This window comes from Zeus faber (genome assembly GCF_960531495.2).
Source record: "Zeus faber genome assembly, chromosome: 17".
NCBI classification, from domain to species: Eukaryota; Metazoa; Chordata; class Actinopteri; order Zeiformes; family Zeidae; genus Zeus; species Zeus faber.
In genome coordinates, this window is record NC_137204.1 from 6,640,095 (window position 1) to 6,654,146 (window position 14,052).

General features: G+C 43.1%; 1 protein-coding gene across 2 annotated transcripts in view; it reads right to left on the reverse strand.

Annotated features, from left to right (window-relative positions):
- Window positions 1-377: 377 nt before the first annotated feature.
- The window catches only part of col5a1 (procollagen, type V, alpha 1), a 66,051-nt gene continuing 52,376 nt past the window's right edge, over window positions 378-14,052 (reverse strand). Inside the window, exons 45-66 of one of the 2 annotated variants that reach the window (XM_080017777.1) lie at window positions 13,910-13,963; window positions 13,660-13,767; window positions 13,491-13,544; window positions 13,282-13,389; window positions 11,610-11,663; window positions 11,252-11,359; window positions 11,090-11,143; window positions 10,556-10,609; window positions 10,413-10,466; window positions 10,250-10,303; window positions 10,024-10,131; window positions 9,834-9,887; window positions 9,686-9,739; window positions 9,299-9,406; window positions 9,089-9,142; window positions 8,933-8,968; window positions 8,784-8,837; window positions 8,386-8,650; window positions 8,160-8,272; window positions 5,559-5,627; window positions 3,417-3,650; window positions 378-3,328 (exon numbers count right to left, since the gene is read on the reverse strand). In XM_080017777.1, the coding sequence (XP_079873903.1) occupies window positions 3,182-3,328; window positions 3,417-3,650; window positions 5,559-5,627; window positions 8,160-8,272; window positions 8,386-8,650; window positions 8,784-8,837; window positions 8,933-8,968; window positions 9,089-9,142; window positions 9,299-9,406; window positions 9,686-9,739; window positions 9,834-9,887; window positions 10,024-10,131; window positions 10,250-10,303; window positions 10,413-10,466; window positions 10,556-10,609; window positions 11,090-11,143; window positions 11,252-11,359; window positions 11,610-11,663; window positions 13,282-13,389; window positions 13,491-13,544; window positions 13,660-13,767; window positions 13,910-13,963 (1,998 nt within the window). In that variant the 3' untranslated portion in view covers window positions 378-3,181. Of the gene's footprint in view, window positions 3,329-3,416; window positions 3,651-5,558; window positions 5,628-5,691; window positions 5,761-8,159; window positions 8,273-8,385; window positions 8,651-8,783; window positions 8,838-8,932; window positions 8,969-9,088; window positions 9,143-9,298; window positions 9,407-9,685; window positions 9,740-9,833; window positions 9,888-10,023; window positions 10,132-10,249; window positions 10,304-10,412; window positions 10,467-10,555; window positions 10,610-11,089; window positions 11,144-11,251; window positions 11,360-11,609; window positions 11,664-13,281; window positions 13,390-13,490; window positions 13,545-13,659; window positions 13,768-13,909; window positions 13,964-14,052 lie in introns of both variants that reach the window. The other variant, XM_080017776.1, reaches the window with a different exon arrangement.

Sequence of the window (14,052 nt, forward strand, 5' to 3'; positions counted from 1 at the left end):
CGTGTAACCGCCCTCAAATGGTCTCAAGATGTCTACAGAAATGAAAAAACATACCCTGTGTTGACGTTAAATTAGTCCTTACCTGATGAACTGCAGTGTATACATCTCATCCTCCCTGGCAAAATGTTCTGCATCCAGTCCTAAACACAAGCAGCCGGGAGGTTGTCAACATAAAGATAAATAAAGAGAAGACAACCCCTTTTCTCGATTGAGTTCAAAGTGATTGCGATGCCCAAATCATGGGTATCATGGGTATGTATTTGAATAATTAAATGGTAAATGGCTCTAGAAAAATGTTCTAAAGGCAATTAAAGACCTTTTGACTGTAACTTTGTCTTTCAGAGTGCATGTAAAGAGGGGGCCTCTTACACATACACTATGGTGTCATTTAACATTTATTTAGTTTTTAAATAATACAATAAATATACTACAGAGGAACATTGGCGTTGGCAGAGTTACAATAATCATCTCTCCACTTCACAATTCGTGGACATGACCTTTCATTCATCTAGGGCAATAAAAAAATTGATGTATTTCGATGAGGAGAACTCGGGCAGAAGATCACGTCCTTCTAATGTATAACAAGAGAAAAAACTTTACAATTTCATGCATACAAATAGGTTTTAATGCTTCAAAAGACATACAAGAGTGGATGGCCACAGTAAACTTGAATTTATTGACATTAAACCAATATATCTTCTATCCTCTTATCCTTACACAGGTTTGACAAAAACTGTGAAAACAGACGAACAATTGAACGAGACAAACGTGGAAAAAAAATTAAAAAGATAAAATAAAAAAATAAAGAAACAAAAAAATAGAAATAAAAATTGCAGCATTTCTGCCGGTTCTGAAAATTTACAAAAAAATGGTTTGTCCTGTTTTTTTTTATTATTGAGAGCAACGCGTTAAATTTGGTGTACTGCATCACAATGAAAGAAAGGAAAAATAACAAAACAACAATGCTCTATAAGCATATTGAGTCTTAACAGAAATGGTTCAAGTCACATATCTGAGAAAAAAAAAAAAAAAAAGACGCAATGCCAAACGACATGAAAAGGCCAGTAAAAGGTTCTGTGGCAGGTACTAGTGGTCACAAGCGAGAGTGCATAGTTTGAAACAAAATGGAATTAGGACAAAAAATTGTAGACTAACGAGAAATTTTGGATGAATTCGAGACATAAGCTTTTCATCTGGTTTCTCTGCTTAGAACTGTTTCTACTTTATAAAAACTTAAAAATATTTTGTGTGGCTTGTAGCAAAATAGGTCAAAATCAAAAAAGAGGTACAAAGCCTGTTCAAGTTGGTTCCTAAACTAGTTTGCCTCAAACATAGGCTTAGATTTAGGCTTATGCTTAAAGCTATGTAAAACATTTTAAAAAATTTAGGAAAAATAATGATCCCCCCCAAAAAATCTTTGGTGCAACAGTTGAGGGTTTCACACAAAAAAGTACTAAAACTAAAATAAACTTGACCATGTGCTTGGACCTACAGATTAGATCGAAATCCTTTGTCCCCAAAATTTGACACACTTGGTATACAGCCTAACTGCGAGGTTCCCGAATCGAGCGTTAATACACACGAAACACACTGCTTCTCCATTTTTGTTTTTTCTCTACAGGTTGAGAACTGGGCATACATTTCATATTCATTTTCGAATGTTCTATTTTCTATTTTTTTGCGGCCTACGGAAGCAAGAAAATAAAATTTAAATAAAAAAAATAAAAAAATAAAAATAAAATACCTGTAAGTCTTAGTGTAAATGCTTACGCTGATCTGAGGCTGTGGAGGAAAGGCATGAACCCCTGAAAATGAATACGGATGCAGCATAGATCTTCCTTTGTCAGAAGGTGGAGGGGCCAAAAGGTGGAGCAGTCACTCAAACTGGGACAAACCAAACAATACATAGCACCACAGAAGACAAAATAGCACCTAACTTTTGATTTATTTGTGATTTGTTTTTTTTTGTTTTGTTTTATTGTGTGTGTTGAAATGTGACATTGTTTCCCCTTGCATAGTTGGAAAGATAAGGTTTTGAAGACAACAAATAATAGAAAAAACTGTTAAGTTAATAAAAAAAAAAAATCTCTGTCCGCCACCGAAAACAAGTTTTTTTCTTTTTTTTTTCTTTTTATTTTCAGGGATAGGAATGTTTTGTTTCTTTACGCAGATCGACTCAAATCAACCGTCACATAATGTCACAAAAGCTTGTTTCCGTCTTTTATTTCCATTCTGTTCTTAAATTACAACAAGGCGTGCTCCACCCAGGCAATAACACAGCACTCCCCGCCTCCGTTCAATTTACAAGGCGAAAATATCTTTATTTAAATGTGTACTTCTGAAAATTAAGACGAGTTCCAATAGGCATCACCTCCGACCTCGATATCGAGATGCTCACATGCACGTTTTGAAGCCAGAACCAATAAAACATTGACAGGAAAAAAAAATATACAGAACGTACTTACAACATAAAAATTATTTATATATATTTATATATAAGCTCCATTCCAGAGAAAAAGGAGACATTTATGCACAAACAAAGCTCCCGTAGTGAATGAGCGAAACAAAACCGAAAAGGGACAGAGAGAGAGAGAGAGAGAGAGAGAGAGAGAGAGAGAGAGAGAGGGAAACAAGGGAAGACAAGAGATCCAAATAAAGTTGAAGAAAAAAAAACCAAAAAAACAAAACAAAACAGCCAAATTCAATGGAGTCCATTGCAAAATACTGCAACCTTCTCCAACAGGTGCATTTCTCAGGGTTATATTTTGGGGTTCTTTCGATTTTGTTTGGGAGTGCGATGGGGTGGGGTATCGGGGTGGGTGGGGCTGGTCTTGGGGTCGGACTTATCCAGTTTCAAAACTTGCATGTGATGGAGAAGGCACACTGGGATTTCAAGGTTGCTCTTTTTTATTTAAAAAATCAAATCCTATAAAATTGAATAACATCCTCATCTCGATTCCTATTTCACTCGCACTTGCTTTTTCAAAAAAAAGTTGTTGTTTTTTTTACAAATATAAATCGTCCTATTATTTTCATTTGTTTTTGTTTCTGAGAAAATAAAAATATGTGTTTGTGTGTGTGTGAGTGTGTGTGTGTGCGTGCGTGCGTGCGTGCGCGCGCGCGTGTGTGTGTGTGTGTGTGTGTGCGCGTGTCTTTTCTCCATTCGTTCAGTAAACAAGTCTTAGCCGAGGAAACAGACCGGACCAAGTTCGAATCCAAACTTCTGCGTGGCGCCGCCGAAGTCGTTGAACATGATGTCTACAAACGGCACCTGTTCCACCTTAGGCGTGTTGATCTCAAGTACTGTCTTTTCGTAGCCCTTTTTCAGCTGTCGGAGAGAGGTGGTGGGTATGTCAAAATAAGCAATCTCTTCATTCGATTGAAAATTGATTGCCGTATTGAATCGGGGGACTCACCGCGCAGCCGTCGACTACGGCGCGGATGTAGGGGTTGTTGTCGTAAGACATCTCTTCGTCGTTGGAGCCCAGGAAGCGGATGGCCTTGTCGTGGTTGTCCTGGTCCTGGTCGTGCCACGCCACCGACTGGTAGCAGTTGTAGGTCATGTTCTGCCTGGCCGCCGCGCTCAACAGCCGCAGGAAGGTCATCTGGACCACGCTGATGGGGTTGGCCTCCGCATCCACGTAGGAGAGCTAAGAAGAAAATACGGAAGGAAACATACATGGAGTCTGGCGATGGATCTTAAAAACCTGAACATACTGGGACTGAACACTGAACATACAGTAGTAGGAATAAACAAGAACATCCCTCAGCAACGTTAATAATAATGTTAAAAACTACAGAGATCCCAAAAGATCCATATATAATCAATAAAAATAAAAAATGCCATATATAATACAGGTTTATATAATGGTTGAGTATTCCAACTGTGTCTAATTGGCAGTGAAGCTTCTAGGGTAACTTTTTGGGGGGACCAGATCAATTTCAAAAGAGAAGAGACTTTTTTAACACCCAGAGGCTAAATTAATATAGTTATAACTCGCAATGCACCCCAGCTCATTGTGGCTCAAGTTATTGAAGACCTAATTAAAGTAAATTAGCAATATTAGGCTAGTCGCCATGACGTATAATATAATATCATGACCCATAACCTTACCATCTAGTTCGGAGATTATTGCGTTGAGGGTGGTTGTTAGCGAGTGACTACAAAAGGTGGCGAGTCCATTTTCCATACCAACCAGTAGAAATCCGTTAGCTCCACATGGCTTCGTCTTCTTTTAGACAAACAGTACTGACTAAGAGCCGTGCACATGCAAGATCCATGCCATGCAGCCTGAAGATCTTCTCTCTTCACCCACACACTCACATAGACATGCAAACACTTCATTCCAACACTCAATCTTTAAAAAATATAATTTGGAAAATATCCTTTTAAACCAGTTGCAACCCAAGAACTGGTTATTTCTTCCGATCAATTCAACTTAACAAATTATGCGTAGCTTGCAGAGCTAGGTCTGTCAGACAACTTGACGGCGCCACCCGCTTCCCGCCCTTATGTGCCGGCCTGCTGTGCTCCCTCCACCTCCTCCGCATCCACCTGTCAGGCTCTACTCTTCTATCCAATGGGGGATTCCAGCTCATCACTCCTATATTTCTAGTTCACTAAGTATAACTATGTCTGCTGTACACCTCACCGGGAGTGATGAATAGAGCCCAGACGCCAACCTCAAACGATGCAAAATAAATAAAACTAATTTAAAAGAAGATCTAAGAGTTGTCTGTCATTACTACTGTTAGGTGAAAAGTTTGAGTGTCAGTATCAGACCCGTGCCACTCTTCTCAGAGTGGCTAGCAAGTCCTCTTCCTTCCCCATTTGCCCCCAAAAGTGTGTGTAGATCCAGCCCCGACATCGCCATGGAAACATTACCTCTTCATCATCACAGCCGCAAGTCAACAGTGACTGAGTACCCAGAAGCTGTTGGCTGGTGACTGAGTGCATGACCTTATTGACTCACTTTCCTAATGCCACTCCAACAGATGTGAGCGGTGTGTGTGTGTGTGTGGGGGGCGCTATTCTGCTGTTCAGCTCTCCCTATCCGGGTATGAATTGTTGAACTGCAGAGAAATAACTGGCTGCCCCCCGTAATCAGAAATGTGGCCAATATTTCATATGACACATTGAACCACAGCGGTGGTTTACAGATTTGCCGATGGCATTGTGAGTCATGTCCAGGCACCCAGCCACATCTAGGCAATGCTCTCCTCATGTTCCAGCGGAAGGACAAAGGCAGTACTAAATATTCCTACAGTAAAGTGGAGACATTCAATTCAGTGCAAGGCCTGTGTAAGTGGATTTAATTTGACCATGAAAAAAAATCTAGTCTGCATTGTCCATACACCTTCCTCCATGGTCATGTGCAAGAGCATCGCCTACATTTTTAGACTAAAGGTGAGTGCAGCGTGTCCTCGTCCATGCGTTTCTTTCAAGCCATAACCACACGCTCAGTGGTGGAGCAGTACATTGAAACCATGCAGAGCCTTAGGCCCACAGAAACCCAGCCGTAGATAGGTCTCTGCAGCCATAGGCAAGGGCCACTTACCAGGGAACCTCTCTTGTAGTGACTATACCATGTGCCTGGCGAGTCTTTGGGCCATTTTGCCATTTTGCTCTGTAAAATATGAGAGGCGTTCAGGGGCAGGAAAGGGACCGGGGAAAGCGGGGGATCGGCTTACCAGTTTACCACGTTTGAATTCACTGAACCAGGAACCAGGGACCTCCTTTACCCAGGATGTGAGTCTAGCCTGGGGTATGGTGCAACCGGTAGGAGGAGGAGGAGGAAGAGGAGGAGGACAAAAACAGCAGTGTTAAAAGAGAGGAGAAACAGCTCTGTTGGAGACCACCCTTCCCACCACCCCCATACCCCTCCCGTCTCCTCCTCAGTGTCCTCAGTGGAGTCCCGCAGGCCTGAAAGAATATTAAGTGAGGTTGACAGAGTAGCAGATTTTTAGAAGACCACGGGGCCATTATGCAAGGCACAAACATTAGCTAGACGCTAATTGCTGCTGAAACATTCATGAGTACACAGTGAATAATTAAGAAATGATCTCCTGCATTGAGCTGTTAAGTGGTGTGGCTCCACGGTCCTGCAAAACCCTAACTTTGTTATGCCTTCAGACGCTGTGAAATAGGCTAACAAGGTAAAAACAGTGGCAGCGTCAGCCATGACGATGATAAATGTCCCTATAATAAGAAAAAGGAATTTCATATATAACTGTCATTGACAGCCTAATGCATTAATGAATGTGAGACTGGAGATCGCTTAGCCCTGGAAGACGGCACACATTAGGCATCCGGTGGTTTGAGGGTGATCTCTGGGTGGAGATTAGAGAACAAAACAGCAACAGGAATGAAAGTACATAATTCTTGCTCTAAAATCTATAACGCCAGGTCAGGACGGATGTCTTCAGTATATGTCGTGTGCGTGCATGAGCTTACCTGTGCCATCTGATCAATATGTGCACAGGTCATTAGCGGAATTAGTATGTCTTTCCTTTAACACATACAGATATACAAAATAAACAAGTCTGTTTCGTTATCCCAGTGCTTAAGTGCCACTGCTGCTCCTCAGAGGTCCTGTCTACACCTTACATAAACATGCGTCTTGGGTGATCGGATCACAAGTGGACAACTCTAAGTACAGGTGTGAACGCACCGAAGACGCAATGAGATCCAATCGCCCAGACCACATTGGGAGGTGGTCTGGGCCACATATGGCCACATCCTTTTAGCAGCGTGTTTGTGGCCTGGGCTAAATTGAAGGACTGCCTACTCAACAGACGTCGTCCGCGTAGGCAAGTATGTACTCTGTCGCATGCCAACGGCGTTATATTAAAGTGCGAAACAACAAGAAGAACAGAAATGGATTGGAAAAAAATCCAGCTTTTACCAAATTAACTAGCAACTGGGAGACGTGTGTGATGCGGCACAGAATGCACAGGGCTTTTTTGTCTCGTTCAATTAAGAAATGGAGGAAAATAAATACATCTAAAATAAAAACTCTGTTTTACTTTGTTTTCCTCTGAGACACGGGGAACGGGGACGCGCAGTGGACCGGTGATCGCTCCCTCTCCACTACGCAATCCACTGTCCTGAACCAAGGCGCAATTGGAAAGTCCCTTAGTTGGGTTGAAAATGTATGTTTCATACAAGTAAAAAACTATCATGAAAACGCCTGTAGAACTGTTGCTGTACCATACTCCCCTGAATCTTTCATGGAAAAGTGTTCAAATGTTTAACAGCTTCTTGCACGCTCCTGTCTCCCCTGTCTCTCTACACACTGTCGCCTAATGAAGCAGAAATATGCTCGCAGTGCCCGTCACCTTCCAAGGGCCTTCAGAGGTGATAAATCCAGGGGAGTGATTGTGACTCGGCCTGCAGGATGTCAAGGAAAAGGGAGTCATGGCGGGGGTGAAGGGTTTATGTGTGTGTATGTGACTGTGTTTTACTACACTTGTGAGGACAGCTCTCTGAATTTACTATATTTTGGTGAGCACCAGGAACATGGGTCTTCACTAACCAGGTGTGTTTAATTGGACCTCACTTTGATGCCAGTACAAGAATGTGTGTTTTGTGTGTGTGTGTGTGTGTGTGTGTGTGTGTCTGTGTGTGTCTGTGTGTGTGTGTGTGTGTGTGTGATTCTGTGAAGGAGTCATTATCTCAGTGCTGTTAATGTTCCTCGAAATATACTGCGAGATTTAAGACGCTGGTGAAACAAAATCAAGATCAAGATCTCAAGAAGTGACTCTTTGGAAATGGGACGGCTCCTCCAGTCGTCATCCATACCTCTGGGCAATAACAAAACACTGCATAATATCATGAAGGCTAATTATATGGCTACACGAGTAGCTACAACACAGTTACCCTTGCAGAAAGCACTGTCTTCAGATGCGCAGGTTAGTTTATATGCACGGCAGTCATTCCCAAGCGGGAGGAAAAAGACAATTACATCCATTTATCTACACTAGTCTAGTGTTAGTTAACCATCAATCAAATACTCAACTTGACAGTGAAATAACTCAACAGTTTTTTCTCCAACATATGACCATCCTACAGTAAGCCTTTTCCATCTGCTTCGTCCTCAATCTAGCAGCATTGGAGCCTGAGTGCGTTCAGGTATATGCGCAAATATGGCGTGGCTTACCCCTTCAGATTTCTTATCAGGGAAGATGCAGCTTTCTCCTCCAGCGGTAAAGTTGCAATAAACCTTGAACGAGTCCCGAGAGCAGCCCTGGTTGGGATCAATCCAGTACTCGCCTGGGAAAAAAAAAGGCAGGGAAAGAGGAAGCCGGCAGGAGGGGGAGTGGGTTGAGGCCGGGATGCCCAAGAAATGAAGATCTCTTTTGTGAACATCTCCAATGTGTGCCTACCGTCGGGGAAATCGGGATGGCATAGCTGCAAGTCCTTGCAGGTGCGGGCGGGGTTGCCCTGCGTGCCCAGTGGGTGCTTCATCTGCTCGATTTCAAGCTTCAGGGAATTGAGCGAGCCAAATATCTCCTCCATGCCGTCGTCGTAGTCTTTGTAGTTGGCGTCGCTGGCGGCGTCCACCACCTGGCTGGCATCGATGCTCCTGCGTGACCTGCCCATCATGGAGGCTCGGATGGGAAGTGGGTGGATGACATCGCCAGGAGGACCCTGCATTTGAGAGATGGATGGACTTTAAATTAACATCAACTCATTACGGCAAATGGAGACTCAGTTTTGGCAGACTATGGGATCAGATGGAAAAGAGAAGAAACAATGCATGTATCATGGCCGATCTGCTTACAGGAGGACCAGGAACTCCGGGCACGCCAGTCTCTCCCTTTGGACCAGTTTGTCCCTGTACAAGAAAGATAGAGAAAACATTTAATGTCATTTGTTTTAACAAATACAATGGTATTTGCTATTTGGTCTTTTCTTCTAACAGATACTTACTGAAGATCCCTTAGCTCCTTTAGGACCAGGGGGACCCTAATAGAAGGCCACACGTAATGAAACAGTCAATTGTGCTTACATTTGTGTAAAATTATATGCATGTACATAAAAAATGACCTAGATTATTGATACATTTGATAAACTAGATATTCTTACAGGTAATCCTGGAGGACCAAGAGGACCGAGTGGGCCTGACGGTCCAGCAATACCCTTGTGAAGAGAAAAATGGAAAATTTTACATCTGCAAAGAACATCTTCTGTTTGACCATTACAAAACATTGGGTTTCAAAGTACATTCGAAACGACTATTTTTGTGGAAGCGGTATTGACTTTGACTGTGTGCCTTTTTGCCAAACTCAGACTCACATTGTCTCCTTTGGAACCTGATGTTCCCTGAGGACCAGGAAGACCCCTGTCTCCCTTCTCTCCCTGTTCACCTGGGGGTCCGATAAGGCCGATGAGACCTGGGTGACCCTGAGGGAAGCAAAGAGCAACACAAATTATCAATACAACAGTGAAAACGCCACCAGGCACATTAGCACAATGCCATATCCATCTAGAATCATTAGCGTAGTGATTTTATGGCCAGGTGCAAACAACAGCCATTTACTGATTTTTAAATAGCACCATAAATAGCCATAATAACACCATAAACAGCATAAATGGCATTACTGGTCGTTATGTATTTATGCAGCTTGGACGCAAAGAGCCCATCAAAGGGGATACAGATGAGCAATAACCAAAGTGTCTCACTTTCTCTCCTTTGATACCAGAATCTCCCTTCAAACCAGGCAATCCTGGAGGACCCTGTGGAAAGGCGAACAGTCAAATTGGGCTGAAGAAGAGTGTGATTGATTGGCCTGGTTCTGTCCTTATGGCAGCTGGTATTAGTTCTACTTACCATGGGTCCTGGAGGTCCATCAGGACCTGGGGAGCCAGGGAAACCTTGCTCTCCCTGTAAAGACAAAGCAATTAGCCATGTGTTGCCTTGTATTGCACAAGGACAAAAAAGCACAAGTTCCTAAAAATAACAGAATCATTGGTCTACATTTTTATAGGCAAGGGGCACGATATTATGTCGAGTAACTTACGACTGGACCAGGGATACCCCTCAGGCCTTCAGAGCCGGGCTTGCCAGGTGATCCCTGAGGTCCAACGGGACCTGTCTTTCCTTGGGGACCTTCCAAACCTGACTCGCCCTATCAAGCCAGATGGGCACACACACAAATTAGTTTGAGTTTTTTAACATTTAAGTAAAATTGAGATCAACAGAGGCAGTCCGTAGAATGTTTCAAAGGAGGTCTAAGCATTTCTTACCTTGGCTCCCTTTTCCCCTTGCCTTCCTTCAGGTCCTGTTACTCCAAGAGGTCCCTGTTTTGGGAAAGAGGCATTATTATAGAGATCAGCACATAGACACAAAATATTTGGTTGTTAATCTTGCAGAATTGAATGCTGGAAAACTTAAAATCTTAACACTTACTCTCTTTCCCGGGGGACCAGAGGGACCTGATTCTCCGGTGGGTCCAGGCGAACCCTGCACAAAGTCAACATTTTTATGATAAATGATGAACGTAACATTTCAGGAGACATTCTTTAGACTGATAAAAGGTATGCAGCACTCACAGGCTGACCGGCCTCTCCGTCATCTCCCTTGTCACCCGCGGGACCATCCAAGCCCTGCACGAAGAATCAAAAGAACACTGATGTTGTCCGTGCACCGCATTCAAATATTTTAGAGATGAAATATCTAGTGTAATCCCTGTGCTTAGTTTATTCAGTTTCTCAGCAAAACTTTAAACATTTCAGCGATATTTAATTTAAAGTTTGTCTCCCTGGTTGAATTTCTTTTTTAATGAAATTGTATAATTTTTATCATCCTTGATAGATCATCCTCTAAACTGAGTTTAGAGATTTTTCTACGGACATTTCATTTTCAGGAACTGCTTAAGTTAAGTAGGGTGGCACAGATCACTTGGAAATATATAATTGGGAATGATCTGGTATTTTTTATTAGCATTTCTAATAGAGTAGAACACTGTTTTTACTGCTAGAAGAAGGTTAGTCATTCAAATACTATGAGGCTATTAATGAAAATACATTTACATGGCAACAAACTAGGTCACAACGGTATTAGCCAATGGCACTGTATTTACTTACAGCTGGACCAGGTTCTCCGGGAGGTCCAGGATCACCAGGGAAACCGCTTGGACCCTTGGAATAAAGGAAACAACATTAGGGTGCGAAAGAATGATGATAATAGTTAGCATTCAAAGGTGAAACTGACTGATATCACTTGAACATTGATTAAGATAAACTCACAGGACTGCCTTTTGGTCCGTCATCTCCAGGGGGGCCCTTGGGTCCAGGAGGTCCGGCAGCACCAGCAGGACCAGACTCTCCCTTCTCTCCTCGCTCTCCTCTTGGACCCTGTGATAATGAATGAGTGCGTCAGATCGTCAAATTCAAAAATTTTTGATACAAATAATAAAAGCAATACAAATAAATACAAGAGTAAATGAATTCTCAGATACTGAATATATATATTTAACTGTGTGTGTAGTTTTATAAGTTTATACTGTAGGTCCTTTATAGGACTATCCATATATATATATACTGTATATGCATATTCAGGATATACCCTATGACGTGTTTGGTTTTAATTGCATTTAACACTCACTGGTCCACCGACTTCTCCCTGAAGACCTGGTTCTCCTGTCTCACCAGCGTCACCCTAGAGAGAGAACAGTATGTGAAATATGAGTGACATATTCTGCTTCAGAAAAGACAGCTTGTCGTACCTGCACGGTGCCGAAAGAGAAACTCACAATTCCCACAATGTCCCAGTGCCCTTGGACACCCAATTGGGGATAGAAATGGATGACACAATAGACTTCAATCCATCAAGGGTAGTCGGATAGGGCGGCTGGAACAGGCGCTGACCTCAGGGTTCCTGCTACCCTGCACATAAATTTTCTCTACTTTTCCCTGTTTTATTGGACGGCGGAACGGTTGACCTGCCTGTACCCCAGGCGCCGTCATTTCTCACTGTCACGGGCGCCCTGTCCTACTTACACCTGGGATATAACAACGTGACCGCCCCTCCCTTTTCCCAGAGGAAATATTATCCCATATCTTGTCTGGGACACGGGAACATATCAAAAAACAAAAGGCTTTCTCAAGGCCAGCCAGGAACCAGCTGGCTAGCTCAGCTGTGCTTCAACAACCGCTTCCCAGTGTCTCTCCAGAATCACAAGCAGTTCTGCAATGTAGATCTCTACCAGTCATCTCAATTAGCAACTGGCTTCCTTCCCGAACATATTTGCCACTTAAAACAGTGGGTACATCTTAAAAGCATAACTAATCTTGCATTGAGAGGAGCTTAAGCAGCTTGGTATGTTGTGTTGTCTATCTGAGAACACTACACATGGGTTTGATCCTTGTTCATTACCAAATGAGACAGCTGGTGAAGTACCCTGCCAGCAGAGACACTGCTGGCAGGGTACTTCAAGCCTCTCATCGGTATTATATAAGGGAGCTATTATCGGAAAAGGGCCTTAGGTCAATTGTATGCCAGCAGCCTAGGCCAGACAATGAAAGAGCAGCATTAGACCAAGGAGAACATTGTTTATTTACAGTTTGGACAGTCCACCGTTGGAGACATGTTCAAGGAGTAAAGGTGATTTCATCAACCGGACCAGAAAAATGGCATCACACCAGCGGCGGCTCTTCCTCAGCGGCTACTGGCAACAAAGGCTCATAATGACACGGCTAACAAACAAATAAGCAGCGTGGGATAATTTCATCAGAGCAACCTTTAACAATGCATTCAGCATCTCAGCATCCCGAGTCCTGGAGCCCTGGGGTGACCAGCATCCATCCGTCCATCTATCTATCCATCTATCTATCCATCTATCCATCCATCAGTCCGACCATTCGTCCGTCCATCCATCCATCTGCCCATCCATCCATCCATCCATCCATCCATCCATCCATCCATCCATCCGGGGTAAGAAAGATGAGACGCCCACCAGAATGTGTTTGCTTGCTACTCCACATCACAAGAAATGATCCTGCACCATTTAAATGGAATCATATGGCTCAGCGGATTTAATATTAATGCCTACAAACGCTTTGTGAGGGGGAAGCAGTCACAATACACAGCATCATCGACTAGAACCGACAACTCCAGAACACTCCGGATGTACCAAACCTGCCTCTTCCAAAAGTCTTCCAAAAGATTCAAACTAACACATGAATGTGGTGAGGGTTTTATAAACTAAACACGTTCTGCTCTTCAACGCTCCAATGTCTGAGCAGAAGAATAATGTTTGAAAATGCGAGATCCTCACTTTTTCTCCCACGGATCCAGGGTTTCCGATACCACCCGGAGGTCCCTGAGGGCCATCCGCTCCTGGAGGTCCTGAAGGGCCTCTGGGGCCAGGTGGTCCTGGCGGGCCCTATGTGAACAGAAAATACAGATTTATCTTGTATAACCTTATGTCAGCATCATATTAATCCATTCGTTGCATTGCGTTATCATTCTTTATGATGTTCTTACCATCTGGCCAACATCTCCAGTTTCGCCCTTCTCGCCTGGGGGACCGGGCAAGCCCTAAAAAGAAATAAAATAAATTCAAATACAATTACTGAATAACACTGTGTCATCATGTGTCAAAATATGTGTCAATCATCTTGATTCTTGATCATGCATTGTTCAGAGGACTAACCTGGAGCCCAACGGGGCCTGGAGGTCCTGGGAACCCTCTGGATCCTTCATCTCCCTTCTGGCCAAAGAGACCCTGCTGTCCCCTGGGGCCAGGCTCTCCATCAGCACCCTGAACACAGCCATAGGAGGAGGAAATAAGTATTTTACAAATGAGGCTGAAGAAAGAACTTTACTGTATAAATATTTTCTCCAATAGGACAGAGGTGGATGTTTGTGAATCAATGTGGTTTTGGGTTGGGTGGAGCACTTACAGCAGGTCCAGGAGCTCCGACAGGGCCCTGGGGTCCAGTAGGTCCAGGTGGACCCTGTAGTGGAGGCAAAACTGATGAATTAACAGACTTCAAGGATTATCAATTCTACATATAAAAATGAAATTGTGTATCTCTGAAAAATA